The sequence below is a fragment of the Desmodus rotundus genome, chromosome 5, assembly GCF_022682495.2.
Source record: "Desmodus rotundus isolate HL8 chromosome 5, HLdesRot8A.1, whole genome shotgun sequence".
Classification (NCBI taxonomy): domain Eukaryota; kingdom Metazoa; phylum Chordata; class Mammalia; order Chiroptera; family Phyllostomidae; genus Desmodus; species Desmodus rotundus.
Genome location: NC_071391.1, coordinates 103535428 through 103551809, shown reverse-complemented (window position 1 = coordinate 103551809; position 16382 = coordinate 103535428). Strand labels below are relative to the sequence as shown.

General features: G+C 41.4%; 1 protein-coding gene across 1 annotated transcript in view; it reads right to left on the bottom strand.

Moving 5' to 3' along the window:
• The window catches only part of ACOXL (acyl-CoA oxidase like), a 270737-nt gene that overhangs the window by 182116 nt on the left and 72239 nt on the right, over positions 1-16382 (bottom strand). Inside the window, 1 exon segment of the mRNA XM_053924460.1 lies at positions 6376-6386. Coding sequence (XP_053780435.1) covers positions 6376-6386 — 11 coding nt within the window.

Here is a 16382-nt window from a genome sequence, read left to right as displayed (position 1 = left end):
GGAAACAAAATATAACCAGAGACATTGAAGTTATGAACAATCTGTATGGCTTTTATTTCCTTTTCTTGCCTTACTGCACTAGCTACAACTCCCATCACTCTACTGAATAAGAATGGTGAGAGAAGATATCCTTGCCTTATCCCCATAGGGGTACCGTTTGTTTAATCTTTCCCCATCAAGTATAATGTTGAATTTATGCTTTTTATAGATGCTCTTTTTCAAGTTGAGCACATTTCTCACTACTTCTTTTTGAATGAGAGTTTTTATCAAGAACATATGTTGAGTTTTTCAAATACCTTTTCTACACCAATTGATACTGATTATGTGATTTTTCTTATTTAGCCTGTTAATATGGTGGATTATATTGATTTTTAAATATTAAACCAGCACTGCATCCCTAGAATAAACCCTATTGGTCATGCTGTATAATTCTTTTTATGTGTTGCTAAATTCTATTTGTTAATATTTTACGATGGATTTTTTTTGTCCATATTCACAGGAATGTTCTCTATGGTTTCCTTTTATCATGTTGTCTTTATTTCCACACAATGAGTTGGAAAGTGTTTCTTCCTCTTCTACTTTCTAGAAGAGTTGTATAGAATTGTTCATTCTTTGTCGAATGTTTGACAGAATTCTCCAATAAAATCATTTGGCCTGGGGATATCTTAGGAGCTTTTAAATAATTTGATTTCCTTAATAGTTACAGGGTTTTTCAAAGTGTTTTACATACTGGGTGAGTTGTGGTACTTTGTGTTTTTGGAAGCATTGATCCATTTAATCTGTTTTCAGATTAATGCTTAAAGAGTTGTTCCTCCTATTCCCTTATAATGTTTTTGATGTTTTCAGTGTCTGTAGTATTAACCCTCATTTCATTCTGCTATTATTACTTGGTATTTTTCTCCCTTTTTCTTTGTCAGTCTTGCCAGAGGTTTGTCAATTTTATTGATCTATTCAAAAAATGGCTCTTTGCTTTATTGATATTCTCCATCACTGTTCTGTTTTCAATTTCATTGATATCTGCTTTTATCTTTATTATTCCATTCCTTCTGCTTTCTTTCAATTTATTTCCTCCTTTTTTTCTAGGTTAAAAGAGGGCTTAGATATTAATTACAGGTGGAGCTTAGATATTGATTTGTGACTTTTCCTCTTTACTAGTGTATGCATTTAGTGCTATAACTTTTCCTCTCAGACCTGCTTGAGTGTCCCACTAATTCTGATATATTGTATTTTCATTTCCATCCAGTTCAATGTATTTATAAATTTTTCTTGAGAATTTCTCTTTTTACCACGATTATTTAGAAGTGTCTTGTTTAATCTGCATGAATCTGGAAATTTTTAAAATCTTTCTATTAGTTTTGTAGTTTGAATCCTTTGTGGTCAGAGGACACACTCTGTATGACTTCAATATTTAAAAATTTGTTGCAGTTTTTTTATGACATAGAATATGATCTATCTTGGTAATGTCAGGGAGGCACTTAAAAAGAATGCGTACTCTTTTTTTTTTTTTTTTTTGGTGGTATTCTATAAATGTCAGTTAGATCCTGTTAGTTGATGGTGTTGTTGAGATTTTCTATATCCTTGCTGATTTTCCATCTAGTTGTGGTAATAGGTGTTGAAGTCTCCCATTATTATTGTGGGTTGGTCTATTTCCCCTTTCAGTTCTCCCAGTGTTTACATCACTTATTTTTCAGTTTGTTGTGTTTTACATGCACATTTAGGATTGCTATATTGTTTTGATGGATTGACCATTGTATCATTTATTGAAATGTCCTTCCTTATCTCTTGCAACTTCTCTGAAGTCTACTTTGTATGAAATTAATGTAGTCACTCCTGCTTTTCTTAGCTAATCTTTGCAAGACATATTTTCCCATCCTTTTTTATTCAGCCTGACTGTATAAGTAAATTTGAACTGGGTTTCTTACAGACAGCATAGAGTTTGGTCATGTTTTTTAATCTATTTTGTCGAGCTCTTTTTTAACTAAATTGTTTAGACTTTATATTTAGTGTAATTACTGATATATTAAGGACTAAGTCAGATTGTTTTCATTGTTCCGTTTTTCATTTGTTTTCTTTTTCTTGTCTTTCTTTAGATTACTTGAACACTTTTTAAATTCCATTTTGATGTATACATAGCACTGATGAGTGTCTGACTTTATAGCCTTTTTAGTGGTTGCTCCAGGTATAACATTATATGTACATTACTAATCACAGCCTACTTGCGTCATCATTTTACCAGCTCAAGGGAAGAAGAGAAACCTTACCTATCTTACATCCCCTGACCCTCTCTGTGAATAATATAATGGTTTTAGTATTTCCTCTACTTCAATTTATAATCATACAAAAGAGTGTATAACTTTTGGCTCAACTGTCAACCATAATTTAGAGAACTCAAGAAAAGACAAAATTTATTTTATTTATCTATATTTTTGTTACCATGTTCTTCCTTCCTTCCTGATGTTCCAAGTTCCCTTCTTTTTACTGTTTCTTTTACTGTGTAGAGAATTTTCTTAAGCTATCTTTTTGTGACAAGTCTGTCTGTAACAAATTCTTTCTGTTTCAATCTGAAAATATCTTCATTTCCTTGTCATTAATGAGTGATGTTTTTATTGGTATATAATTCTAACTTGATAGTTCTTTTCTTTCAGTGCTTAAAAAATTCATGCCTCTTTCTGGCTACATGGTTTCTGAAGACAAATCTATGATTCAAATTGTTTTTCTCTCACTGCTTTCAAGATTTTTTCTTTGTCTTCAGTTTTCAGAAGTTTCACTATAGTATGTGTTGGAGTGACTTTCTATGGGCTTATCCTCTTTGGAATTTACTCAGCTTCTTGAACCTGTAGACTATGTCTTTGGCCAAAGTTGGGGGGTTTTCAAACATAATTTCTTTGAGTGCTTTTCAGCCCTGCCCTTTCTCATTTCCTTCTGAGATTTCAAAGGCACAAATGTTAGATATTTTCATTGTAGTCCCACAGGTTCCTGAGACTCTGTCCTTTTTTTTTTTTCAGTCTATTTTCTCTATATTGTTCAGATCGAGTTATTTCCATTGTTTTATCTTCTAGTTCATTGACTCTATCCTCTGTTCTCTCTGTTCTGCTGTTGAGACCATCTACTCATTTTTTTAAATTTAGGTTATTATATTTTTCTGTTCTAATATTTCCATTTGGTTCTCCTTTATATCTTCCATTTCTTTGCTTAGACTTTCTATTGTTTGCAAAGAGTGTCTATTTTTTCATGTTTCAAGTGTGTCTGTAATTGTTTTTTGAAGCATTTTTACGATGACAACTTTAAAATAGTTTTGTTTATTCTAACATCTCTGCCATCTTGATGTTGACATCTATTGATGACCTTTTTCATTCAGTTTGAAATCTTTCTGATTCTTTGTGTGACAAATGATTTTTTATTGAAACAGGTACATTTCCATGTTATATTGTGAGACTCCGGGTCTAACTTAAATCTTTTGGACTTCTCTGACACTATGTGGCAAGGACAGGAGGTATTGGTCCATTAGCACTCCTCTGGCATAGACCTATCTTGGTAACATCAGGGAGGCACTTGAAAAGAGTATGAATTCTGCTTTTCTGGCGGTGTTCTATGAATGATGGTTAGATCCTATTGATGGTGCTGTTGAGTTTTTCTATATCCTTGATGGTTCTCTGTCTAGTTGTCATATCAATTGTTGAAAGATGAATGTTAGAGTCTCCCGCTATAATTGTGGATTGGTCTATTTCTGACAAGTAGAGCTAGAAGTGTAGGTTCCCACTTGGTCTCCATTGCTCCATGTGATGGGTATGAGTTTCTTATTATTGCTGGGTAAAGTAAGGTAAGGGTGGGAGTTCTGGTTCCACATGTAGTCTCCACTGATGTGCAGTGGTTGGAGTGTATCATTATTGCTGAGTGGTAGTGAAAGTTCTACCTTTCCACTGGGCCTCCTCTGACACCACTGCAGTGGGAGGTGGGAGGAGATGCTGGGTAGAGGCAAAGATCCATGTCCCCCATATGGTCTCCACTGACACCACAAGAAGTGGAGCCCCACTCCTCTTGCCAGGGGTGAAAATCCCAGCTCCCTGTTTGGTCTTTTCTGACCACACCATCTTGGTGGAGTTGGGGCACCTGGCTATGGAATGGGCAGGGCAGAAGTCTAGGCTTCTGACTTGGCCTTGGCTGACATGAGGGCAGGGGTGCACAGTTCTTTCTGTGGTGTTGTTGACTATTATTGACTAACATAGAACAATACTATCTAAAAGTTTTCTATCTTGCTAAGTGTCCTTTCCTTTGGCTACAGAAAGCAGACTTTGTTAAAAAAAAAATTTTTTTTTTTGGCTGTTCTCATCAGTGTTTCTGGGTTATCAGCTTCATTGGTACCCAGTCTAGGATAGATGAGACAAAAAGGAAACACAGATTAGCCACTGCATCATTCCTAGGGTTTGAGGTCCTTACTGATCTCCACCTTTCAGAGTCTTCTTCTATTTTTTTTTATATGTAATGTCCTTAGTGGGAGGTGGGAGGAATAGAGAAAAGTGTACCTACTCCATCTTCCCAGAAGAACAGTCCTATTGTAAGTATCTACCCATGACATATTTAGATTTGAATTTTAGTAAGTTCATCTGTCAGAAGTGTGAAAATGGACTGATAAAATTAGATGTATTTAGTTTCCATGTACATAAAGATACAGAGATAGAGAAAGAGAGGTCATGTAGTGTTAATATGTAATATGTGTCATATTTCCTTCTTTTTAAAAATCTCTTAAAGATATACCACCACTTAAATAATAATCTATCACGAATAAGGAAATATTACATGGTAAATTGTGTAAAATTACAGGTACCTCAGTGCCAGAAAAAAGTAAAATGGACAAGTATGTGTGTTACCATCAGGGGATAATGAATAATTATTATATATCCAGTTAGTAATATATCATGATGAATTCTACATCCTGTTTTTCTGTTTACCTAATAATATTTTGTAGTAGGTAATATCCCATGTCATTAAGTATCCTTAAAGTCACAATTTTAATGATTTCTTTAGGATAAATTTCTAGAAAAAAATATTACTGGATCAAAAAAATATAATCCTGTTTTAAAGCTCTTGACACATATCACCATTCTCACTTTCCAGAAAGACCGAATGAATTTTTATTCCTTCTAGTGCACAAGATTTTACTCAAGATTTACTCATTTACACAAGATTTACTCATTTAGCAAAGTAAAAAAGTATCTCATTTAACTCACCTTTCTTTTATCACTAATAATTTACTTTGTTACATATTGATAGCCATGAATATGTTTTTAAGTTTGTCTGGTATGTCATGTTCCCATGTTTATATTGGGGTGCTAGTATTTTTTTCTAATTTATTTACAGAATCTTTTTACATATTAAGGAAATTAAACTATTTTCAGTCATATTTTCTTAGATCTTTCTTTAGTGTGCCATGTTTTTATCTTTGCTTTGAAATACGTACATTTTGATTTTTACATGATCACTTTAATGTAACATGTTTGCTTCGGGATTTTTTTCTCATAGGAATGTTTTTTAAACTATACAAAAGGATGAGTCACTTTTTCCCTTCATTTATGTTATTCAGTGGTTTGTTTTAACTTCAGAGATAAGCAGAGGTGAGAAATGTAGGTCTACCCCCATGAGATACAGAAATAAATCTACCAACATAGTTAACTGTAGCAAATGTCACTAGGCTGACCTGACCCAAGAAGGATCTATGAAGGTGAACAGACTCTTGTTCATATCTGCTTAAAATAGCCACTCCCTGGTCCCAGACAATTCCCTTGATCTTCCTCCTTCCAATCAACTTGGCAGACAAGTCCTTGGTTTAACCTCTCTCCCACTTTATTCTCTAATCTGCCAGGAAATTAATGCAAGTCCTGAGCCTCCCTAAACACAGTCTTTTCCAGGCATCCTTTTTCATCTTTGATTCTTAAATTGAAATAATATGTAAAAGCAAACTTTGCTATTCTGTTGGCAACAGCATATGTGGCTTCAAGAAATATTTATTTTAGGAAAACAATCTCTTTGTGTGGGTCTGTATTGTAATAACCACCCCTCCCAGCATAAACTAAACACTTCATTCTCCATCTGACAGTTTCTGTCTTCCCAGTTCTTGGGCCTCATTTATGTCCAGCATCTGAATGTCAGGTGTTGGATGAACGCATATGTCCTTGAGGCCTACATCACAGCAATAAAAAGTCCCTTCAGCTGGAGTGGTCCGAAGAACCCTCCCCCCATCGGTTTGCTGCCCTGGGCCACAGATGGGCCTGCACGGTGCCTGTGACATGTGCAGGTTCCCAGGGCTTCATTTTATGACATTCATCCTTCACCACCCAGGTTTCACTACCACCCTTTGCCCAGAAACATCTGCCTAACCTGCTCCCTGGCTCCAGTCCTCCCCTGGGCATTCCCGAAGGGCAATGCCATCAGCGGGGTTATGACAAGCCCATCTCATTTCTTTCTGCTGAAGTATCCTTGTACATAATTAAAAATTTAAAAGAAAATAACCCAACGGTTGTTTTCTTTACAAAAAGCATTTCCAAAGTTAACAATTTATTATTCCTGTGACAAAAATAATCCATCAGCTTTGCAAGGATACTTCCTGGAAATAAGCTTCCACAAGGTCATTTGAGTTTTTGAGTATGATCTTAGGATACTGGAAATTTTCCAAATCACAGGGTGCTAAGGAATGCAATGCGAAGTGACAGCACGGGTGAGTGCATTTCAAAGAGGTTCGGGGAGGTGAGTACAGGCTGGACCCCAGGGAACCTGCCAGCAGTCAGGAGCCCAGGGTCCTTATACCACACCCACTGCTCTGAACCTGAGACAACAGCAAACTTCTGAACTTCGCTCATCAAGGAAACCTGCTGTCATCCCTGGCTGGACTCCACCCTTTTGCTGACCTGCATACAGTGGTACTGATACCCAAACACTTCACTTAACCACTGTCATACCAGATTTAAACAAAATTCAGTAATATTCTCTCTGTAAGAGATACACTTTAGATTCAAAGACATAAATCAGTTCAAAGTGAAATGATGAAAATGGATATATCATGCAGACAGCAGCCGTAAGAGCTGGAATGGGTATACTAATATCAGAAAATAAACTTAGAAACAAAAATGTTACCAGAGATAAGATGAAAACTTTATAAGAAAGGGTAAAGCTATCTCTGTTCACAGATGCCATGATTTTGTATATAGAAAATCCTAAGAAATCCACTAAAAATCCTTAGAACTAATAAACAAGTTCAGCAAGGCTGCAGGATACAAAATCAATATATAAAACTTAATGATATTTCTATACACTAACAATGATCAATCCAAAAATAAAATTAAGACAACACTTCCATTTATAGTGGCACCAAAGAGAATAAAATAAATAGGAATGAAATTTAACAAAAGAAGTGTAAGATTTGTACACTAAGAGCTACAAATATTGTTGAACAAACTTAAATATCTAAATAAATAAAATATACCCCATATTCCTAGCTAGAAGATTTAATGTCATTAAGATGGCAATACTGTCCAAATTGGCCTACAGATTCAATGCAATTCCCATTTCAGTAACTGATACAATGCTCCTAAAACTCACATGAAAACAGAAGGGCCCCAGAGTAGCCGAAACAATCTTAAAAAGAAGAACAATGCGTAGGACTCACACTGCCCAGCATGACTTACGGCAGGACACGGTCATCGGGACACGGTGGCTCAGTGTAGGAGAGGCAGAGAGGCCGGCGGAGTCAAATGGAGAGGCCGTGAATACACCCTTCCACTTGTGGTCCTCTGATATTCCCACAGGGGTGCCGCATCAAATCAACGGGGAAAGGGCAGTCTTTGCAACAAATTGTGCTGGGAAAACTGGATAGCCACATGCAAAAGCATGAAAGTAGAGCCCTTCCTCATCTCAGACCTAAATATAGGGGCTAAAACTGTAACACTCTAGAAGAAAGCATAGGAGTAAATCTTCATAACATTGATTGGGGCAATGGTTTCTTAGATTTGACACCAAAAGCAACAAGAGAGAAAATCAGACGTGTTAAACTTCATCAAAATTTAAAATTTCTGCGCTTCAAACGACATCATCAAGAGAGTGAAAAGACAACCCACAGCTTAGGAGCAAATATTTTTTAATCATATATCTGATAAGGGATGTGTAGCCAGAATATGTAAAGAACTCTTACAGCTCACTGGTAAAAATAATCCAGTTTAAAAATAGGTAAAGGATCTGAATAGACATTTCTCCCAAGAAAATATACACATGGCCAACAATCACATGAAAAGATGCTCATTATCACTAGTCATAGAAAAATACAAATCAAAACTCCGACGAATCACCACTTCACACCCGCTGGGGCGGCTGTGGCACAGGAGACGACAACAGCAAGTGTTGCCGAAGGGGGGCTGGAGTTAGAGCCCTGGTGCGTTGCTGCGGGCAGAGTCAACGCGCAGCCACTTGGCTGAACAGTCCGCAGCTCCTCAAATGCTCCACGTACAGTTACCATATATAACAACTCCTGATAAGAAGCACTTTTTCACAATAGAAGAAAAGTGGGAGCGCCCTGCTTGGGTGACTGTCGGCTGGAGCACCGGGTTCAGTCCCCAGGCAGCACTCACATCTGGGTTGCGGGTCAGATCCCTAGTTAGGGTGTATGGGAGGCAACCAGTTGATGTGTCTCTCTTACATCGATGTCTGTCTGTCTGTCTGTCTGTCTGTCTCTCTCTCTCCCCCACGCTTCTCTTTCTAAAATCAATAAACATGTTCTAGGGGAAGAATTAAAATTTTTTTTAAAAGGCGGGGGCAACTTAGTATTCATCAATTAATGAACAGGTAAATAAAGTGCAGTATATCCATACATGGGGATGTTATCTGGAATATAAAAAGGAATGACGTTCTGATACATAGTGTGACGTGCATAAATCTGGGAAACGTGTTATGTGAATGCTGTCAGTCACAAAATGATGCATATGTAAATTTTATTCATATGAAGTACCCAGGATAAGCAAATGTATAAGAGACAAAAAGTAACTTACTTCTTGCCTAAGGTGTGGGGGTGGGGTTAGTAATTGGAAGTGACTGCCAATGGGTACAAGATTTCTTTTGGGGTCAACAGAAATTTGGTTACATTAGATTGTGGTGACGGGCACACAACTGTGAATATATTAGCACTGAATTGTACCCTTTAAGTGGGCAAATATTATGGTAGCTGAATTGTATTTTTTAAAAAGTGGAGGGCAGCTGGTTTTACTTTACCATGGGCTCTTGAATCCCCAGCCCTGTACACAGTCAGAAACTCGCCGCCGCCACCGACACGCTCTGTCTGCATCTCACCGTAGATGTAGGGGCAGCGTGGGCGCAGCGCGCACAGCGTGTAAATGCACAGGGTACCCGAAGAGTGTACAGATTGAGTTCAAAACGGCAGCTGAAATGTCCCCAGATGTTCATTTTGAAGATAAAATAGAGGACTTCTGAAACATAATAAGACAAAACGAATCTCAGAAACAGTCCGTGTGGAAGGCACGCTGGACTTAGCTGTAGGATCAGCTACTCTGTTGAACACAACCAGTGGGCTGGCGTCTTTGGTTTGCACCGCAGTTCCCTTTAGAACAGACAGGTTTGGTCTCGTAAACATGAATTTCTCTTTGCTTGTACCTTATTCATACATTTTAAAGTGATGTTTTCTGTCACAGTTTCCCCTGGACACTGAAAACTTCCTTCAAGTTCTATTATAATTTGAAGCTGCAATTTCCTCCTCATAGCAAACCACTAAAGTGACTTCAGTTCCAGTGAGAGCGCCCCGTCCTCCCTGTCCTGCAGGTGTAGCTGTGTCTCTGGATGATCGCCAGCCCAGGTCACGTGGAAGTAGCAGGATGTGAGGCTGGCACAAATCAGACGACTTCTACACCACTGGCAAGGAGAGAATCTTAGCCCCCCATTCATCTGAGCCCACTGACTTTCTCTTGGGGTGGAGGAGATTCTAGTTATTGTTGGGTTGTTATATGCAAATGTGTTTGGGATCAAGAAAGGAAACAAGAATTTACGGAGTAACTGCTCTAACTGCTCGGTGCATTCTAAGGAGTTACAGCGGCTTTTCCACAAAATCTTCTTTAAAGGCGATATTATGTCAGCACGCTCAAGTTTCTAGAAGGAACCAAACCCCAGCAGAGCTACATCATGTAGCCTGAGGCCCAAGGACAAGCCCAGCCTTGTTAGAACTCGATCCTCCTCCCCTCCTGGTTCTGCTGGAAGGACCCTGCCGACGCAGACTGATGACCAGTGACCGGTGAGCGGCACTGAGTTTGGGTCGGCCAGGGAGACATCCGCACTGAGGGGAAGCACATGTCTGAGACTTAACTAGCTTTAGAAGTTTTGGCTGATAAAAAAAATAGGAGGTAGATGCAGTCTCTCCATGATAAATACACTAAGTGTTTATCAGCAGGTAAATTCTTTAGGGAATCACTTAAAATATTAATTTATTCAAGTAATTGTGTTTCTTTTCAAACAAATGTTGGGAATTTTGGGTGCCTGTGAGGAGACATGAATAGATGCCCTCCACTGTCAGCAAGCAAGTGACCAAAACTTTCTATGATAAAAAAGAAGGAAGGAAGAAGGAAAGATGGAAGGAAGGAAAAATTTTGAATCCTATCCAAAAGGGGAATGCTGAACTTTTGGCCCAAACTATTTAGAAAGGCAACACATGCTTAAAAGAAACAGGAAATTGAGCCCCAGAGATGGAACAACAGAAACAAGCTCTGGTAACTGGCTGACACTGAGAAGCACGTGCCCGGGAGCCCACCTGGAGGCCCCCGGGGAGTGGGCTGGAGCCTGGGGCTCAGGGCTGCTCTTGCTCTCCACTCTCATTGGAAGGTGGGAGCACAATCAAAGGCAGTGGAGGAACCAAGAGTCGGTGCCCTGCCCTTCAGCTGTCTGATCCTGTACAAAGGCATTTTGATGTGTTTTACGAGAAGCCAAATTTCCACTCCTCACAACAAGACCTGAAAATTCAGAACACGCTCACACATTCAACACTTTCACTTTCAGATCCACGTTCATGCATCCCAAGCCACCTTTGACGTGTGGAGGCTGCCACCTGCCTGAAGAAACTACACCATGCCCCCATTTCCAAACTGCATGCAGTAACAACATCCTCCGGCAGCGGTCAGGAAGCCCTGAAAACAGTTCTGGGTTAACGCACCGGCAAGCCTGTATGAGCAGGTCATGCGGAACCAGCACAGGGACCGGCAGATCTCCCGAGCAAGCGGGAGAAATGTTAGCCTAGCCGAACACCACCTTTCAGGCAGCAGGCCTGGCCCGCACAGGGGGCTCAAGAAGCCCAGATGAGAGCCAGACAGCTGTTCTGGAAGTTGACTCCAGGCCCAGAAAAGGGGACAGAAACCTGAGATGGCAAAGCACTCCATTCTTCCTCAAGACTGATTGTAGGCAAACTCTGAAATGTGGCGTGCAGCAGGGTCTCGGGAGAAAGTTCAGGCAGGTGGGCAGACTGCTGCAATGCCTGGGGAAGGGCCACCAGAGACCACACCCATTCAGTGCAGCCAACCAATCGTTAAAAATGCTGGACAGGGTTTAATATTAAAGTAATACCAGCACATGGTTTAAAAACTGGTATAAAAACAAAAGACATCCTTCTTCTCCACACCTGCCCACCACTAGCTACAATCTCTTATATGTCCTATCAGGTAGTATGTTTGCACACATGTACCTGTGTATGTACACTCATCCATCCTTTTCACTGCACACATAGGATCACACAGTACCTACTCTCTTGGACCTTGTTATTTTCACTTACTAATGTGTTTGAGCTGTTTATATCCGTGCATATTACCATCCCACCTGTTCTTTGTGACAATTACATGGTTTTTCATTACATGGATTAGTTACTTTTTGTTTAACCATTCTCCCTCATAGACACTAAGTGTCTACAGACTGTTTCTATGATAAGCAGCACTGCCCTTTAACATACATCCTCGCTCTTCCACAAAGCGCAATATATCTTTAAGTACAGTTTTAGAAGAAAGTTCCACTAGTAAGAGAGCAGGCATTAATAATTTTTATCAATATTGAGAATTAGAGTTATTGCAATAATAACTAGGTTATTGAAATCAAACAGAAGATATTATTCATCCCTAAAACAAACTCGTGCTCAGGGAAACGACAGGAATCAGGGTCTCCAGCCAGGCTGCAGTCCCTTCCTCATGACTGTGTCACCTCGCCGCCCTCTCACAAGCGCAGAGCTCTGGGTGGTGGCAGGCCAGCCAGGGGTCGACTCTGGATGCGCCTTAGACTCCGTGGGCCACACAGTCTCCCAGCTCTGCCACGGGGAATGGAGAGCACGGCTGTGTGCCGGCAAATCTAGATCTAGGGCAGTGGCCACATCTGGCCCCTGGTGCAGAGGATTGGAAGACGACATTGGCTACATGCTGATGAGACAGTTTCACCATCACGAGCAGGCGTGGCCTCAAGAAACAACTCAGCTCCACAAACGCCATCCCTGGACGAGTGAGGGAAAATGGTAAAGCCAGGTCGAGCTACCAGCTTCTAAGAAAAGTTTAATTTAGAAACTCGCTTTATGGCGTTGCCATCAATTTATGCTTAAAATAATTCTAAAGCTTAGCTACCTCTCCCCCATTGACCACCGGAAATTAATTCTCTACACACAGATTTAGTCAACTGGACACATGTACAAGTGTGAACACATCAGTTCACAGCATTTAGATCAAGAATAAAAGTGAGTTGTTTTTTATGGGGCTTTTGCTGTACACAAAAAGGTATTTACTCTTCCTCCTCTAGTCTCTAAACCACAAGGACACTTTTGATGCTGGAATTCAAAAGAAATCCTCGTCTGTCCCCCACCACACACATAAACCTGCTCCCTTTCCTGTGTCACTGCCCACTCCTCACGGTAACACCTGTCTCCACCTCCCTCTCAGTTTCCACCCACCAGCCTCAGAATTCCGCTGCTTCTCCTCCCACGCCGACCTGTTGTCTGGCCTCATCCCTCGTCCACCTGCCATGAGTCGGAACCTCAGACCACTGAGCCATCACTCATAAAATAAATGTGTGTCTGCGTTGGGCTAGGAGCCATTCAACAGCCTGTTGTCCCCAGTAATCAGAGGCCATATCTTATTAGTTGCTGACAGAACAAGCTCTCTGGAAATGCCAAAGGATGGAGGGATACACCCACATCCCAGTCAGTATTGCAGCCCCACCCTTGCCTCCAGCACATGCACTCCTCGCCCCTAAGATCTCCCCCTTCTAGAGTAAGTCAGGTGCCAGTATGCCCCCCGCACATCGCTGACCCCTGCTGCAGACACAATGTCAGCTCTGCGCTCTGCAGGTCCTTCCCGCCCTCACTCCAGCCCATTACCCTCGCCTGCCTCATCCACCCACCCCCGGTCTTAGTCTCCAGCCACACTTAGCTTCCAACTAAACAAGGACGCTCCTGACATTTTTCATGTCTGTGCCCTGGACTGCTGTGCCCTGACCAGAAATGTTTGTCCCTTCCCTTCCTCACTCTGCAAAGCCTTGCTTCTCCTTCAGGGCAGACAAATGTCCCCGGGGTCTTTCTTCCACAACAGCCAAGATCCCAAGGGGCCGCCCCCTTCCTGCACTAGGTCTGTGCATGTCTTTCTCTCTGATCAGATGGGAGGCTCTGAGTGATGGAATCCCAATCTCAGGCACCCAGGTTCTCAGCACCTGGAATCTGCTTGGGACATGGCTTATGCCAAGTGACTGAGCAATAAAAAGACAGACAAACCTGTGGCATCTCAGATTTCTGCCTCCTCGAGTCAAAGACACTCCTCTCAGTTTAAGCCAAGCCTCATCTCTGCTTCCCGCTGCTGGACTTATGCGGTGGTTCATACCCTCTATGGCTCCCCCTGCCCACCCCCCCCACAGCCCCCACCGCCACGAGGTCACCATGCCCTCTGACCACATCAGGCACCATCCCACAGCCCGGACCCTCTGTCGATAGACAAGCCTGGCTGCCCCTCCTCCCCTGGTGAGTCTTTCTTTCTCTACTGGTTTCTTCTTTTTTTTAAATAGTAGCTGCCACTCTGAGGAGAAAGAAAAGTGGAGTTTGTCCGTGAAACAGAGCTTCACTTAGACACACGGAGAAACACAATCATCTTCCATCTACGACGAGGGGTCGGGTTAAATGATCTCCCCCAGAGTAAGTGTCAGCAGTTTAAAACAAGGCAGGTCCTTCATGACATGTAATGGTCTCACAGATGGATCATTCTGTGGAAAAAAAAGATGATGCTGCCACTCACGTGCAAAAATACACACATGTAAATACATGCAAATCGTGTGGGAAGGTACACATCAAATTGTTAACAGTGGTGCCCTGGCAGGTGTGGCTCAGTTGGTTGGAGCATCATCCCGTAAACCAAAAGGTTGTGGGGTTCTACTCCCAGTTGGGGTACGTGCCTGGGTTACAGTTTCAACCCCTGGACCAGCGCAGGCACGTGCAACCCTGATCAGGACGCATACCATTCCCAGTCAGGGCACCGGTCCCCAGTCCGGTGTACACGGGACACAACCGATCGATGCTTCTCTCCCATCCATGTTTCTCTCTCTCCTTTCCCCTCTCCCTTCTTCTCTCTCTAAAAGCAATGAAAAAAAAAAAGTCTTTGGTTGAGGATGAAAAATAATTACTAAAAAAATTTGTTAACAGTGGTGACCCTGGGGAAGGGGCCTAGAACCAGGAGGTGAGGAGGCAGGGAAGACTCTAAATTTATAAGAATGTGCTCCATGTATCACTTGTATAATTAAAATTTTAAGAATAGGTGAAAATATAACTAATATCATTCTTTTACTGCTGTAGGTGGAGTCTTCTCATTGGGCTTGAAATAAATAGTGAGTCATCACTTGTCCGAAATAGCCTGTTCATCACAGAATTGAGACTCGTGCTTAGTTTGAGAAGGTGAAATCTGGCAAAAGAGCTAGAAATGCAAAGTTAAGGGAAAGTAAAACCAGAGGTGTTTGAGAGGCTGACCTGAGAAGGCAGCTTCAGGGCCTGCTCCAGCCCGACCCGCCCCACCCCTGCCCCGGCCTCCGTGCGACCCATGCCAGCCAGGCCCCAGGGGCCCAGGCCAAGGTGCCCCACTCCTTCTGTCAACATTTATGACTGGAAACATACAATTACACTTTTTAACAGGCAAACATGTTTTGGGATATTGATTCCTATATTTCCAGTTTGTATTAATTTTCCCAGCAACCAGAAATTCTACTGAAGGCATTGAATTTTTTAAATTTTTATTGTTATTCAGTTACAGTTGTCTGCATTTTCTCCCCATCCCTCCACCCCACCCCAGCCAAACCCACTTCCTTTCCCTATCTCCACACTCCCCCTTGATTTTATCCATGTGTCCTTTATAGTAGCTCCTGTAAACCCCTCTCCCCACTGTGCCCTCCCCATGCCCCTCTGGCTATTGTTAGATTGTTCTTAACTTCAATGTCTCTGGTTATATTTTGTTTACTTTTTTCTTTTGTTGATTATGTTCCAGTTAAAGGTGAGATCATATGGTATTTGCCCCTTACCGCCTGGCTTATTTCACTTAGCATAATGCTCTCCAGTTTCATCCATGCTGTTGCAAAGGGTATAAGCTCCTTCTTTCTCTCTGCTGCATAGAATTCCATTGTGTAAATGTACCACAGTTTTATGATCCACTCATTTGTTGATGGGCACTTAGGTTGGTTCCAGTACTTGGCTATTGTAAATTGTGCTGCTATGAACATTGGGATGCATAGGTTTTTTTGGATTGGTGTTTCAGGGTTCTTAGGGTATAATCCCAGCAGCGGAATTGCTGGGTCAAAGGGCAGTTCCATTTTTAGTTTTCTGAGGAAATTCCATACTGTTTTCCACAATGGCCGCACCAGTCTGCATTCCCACCAACAGTGCGCAAGGGTTCCCTTTTCTCTGCATCCTCTCCAATGTTTGTTTGTGGATTTGTTTATGTTGGCCACTCTGACTGGTGTGAGATGGTACCTCACTGTGGTTTTAATTTGCATCTCTCTGATGGCTAGTGATGCTGAGCATCTTTTCATATGTCTCTGGGCCTTTTGTATGTCTTCCTTGGAGAAGTGTCTGTTCAAGTCCTTTGCCCATTTTTTAATTGGGTTGTTTGTCTTCCTGGGATGGAGTCGTGTGAGTTCTTTATATATTTACTGATTTTAGAAGTCCTTTCAGAAGCACAGAAAAATAGAATTGACCCACCATGCTGAAATATGTTAAGAAATGAAACCATTAGCCAGCACCATGGGGGGTAACTGGCTGCCCAGTCACCTGCCTGGTCACCTTCACAGTCACCTGCCTGGTCACCTTCACAGTCACCTTGCCAAGCCCCTGACTGCCTCCAGGGCCC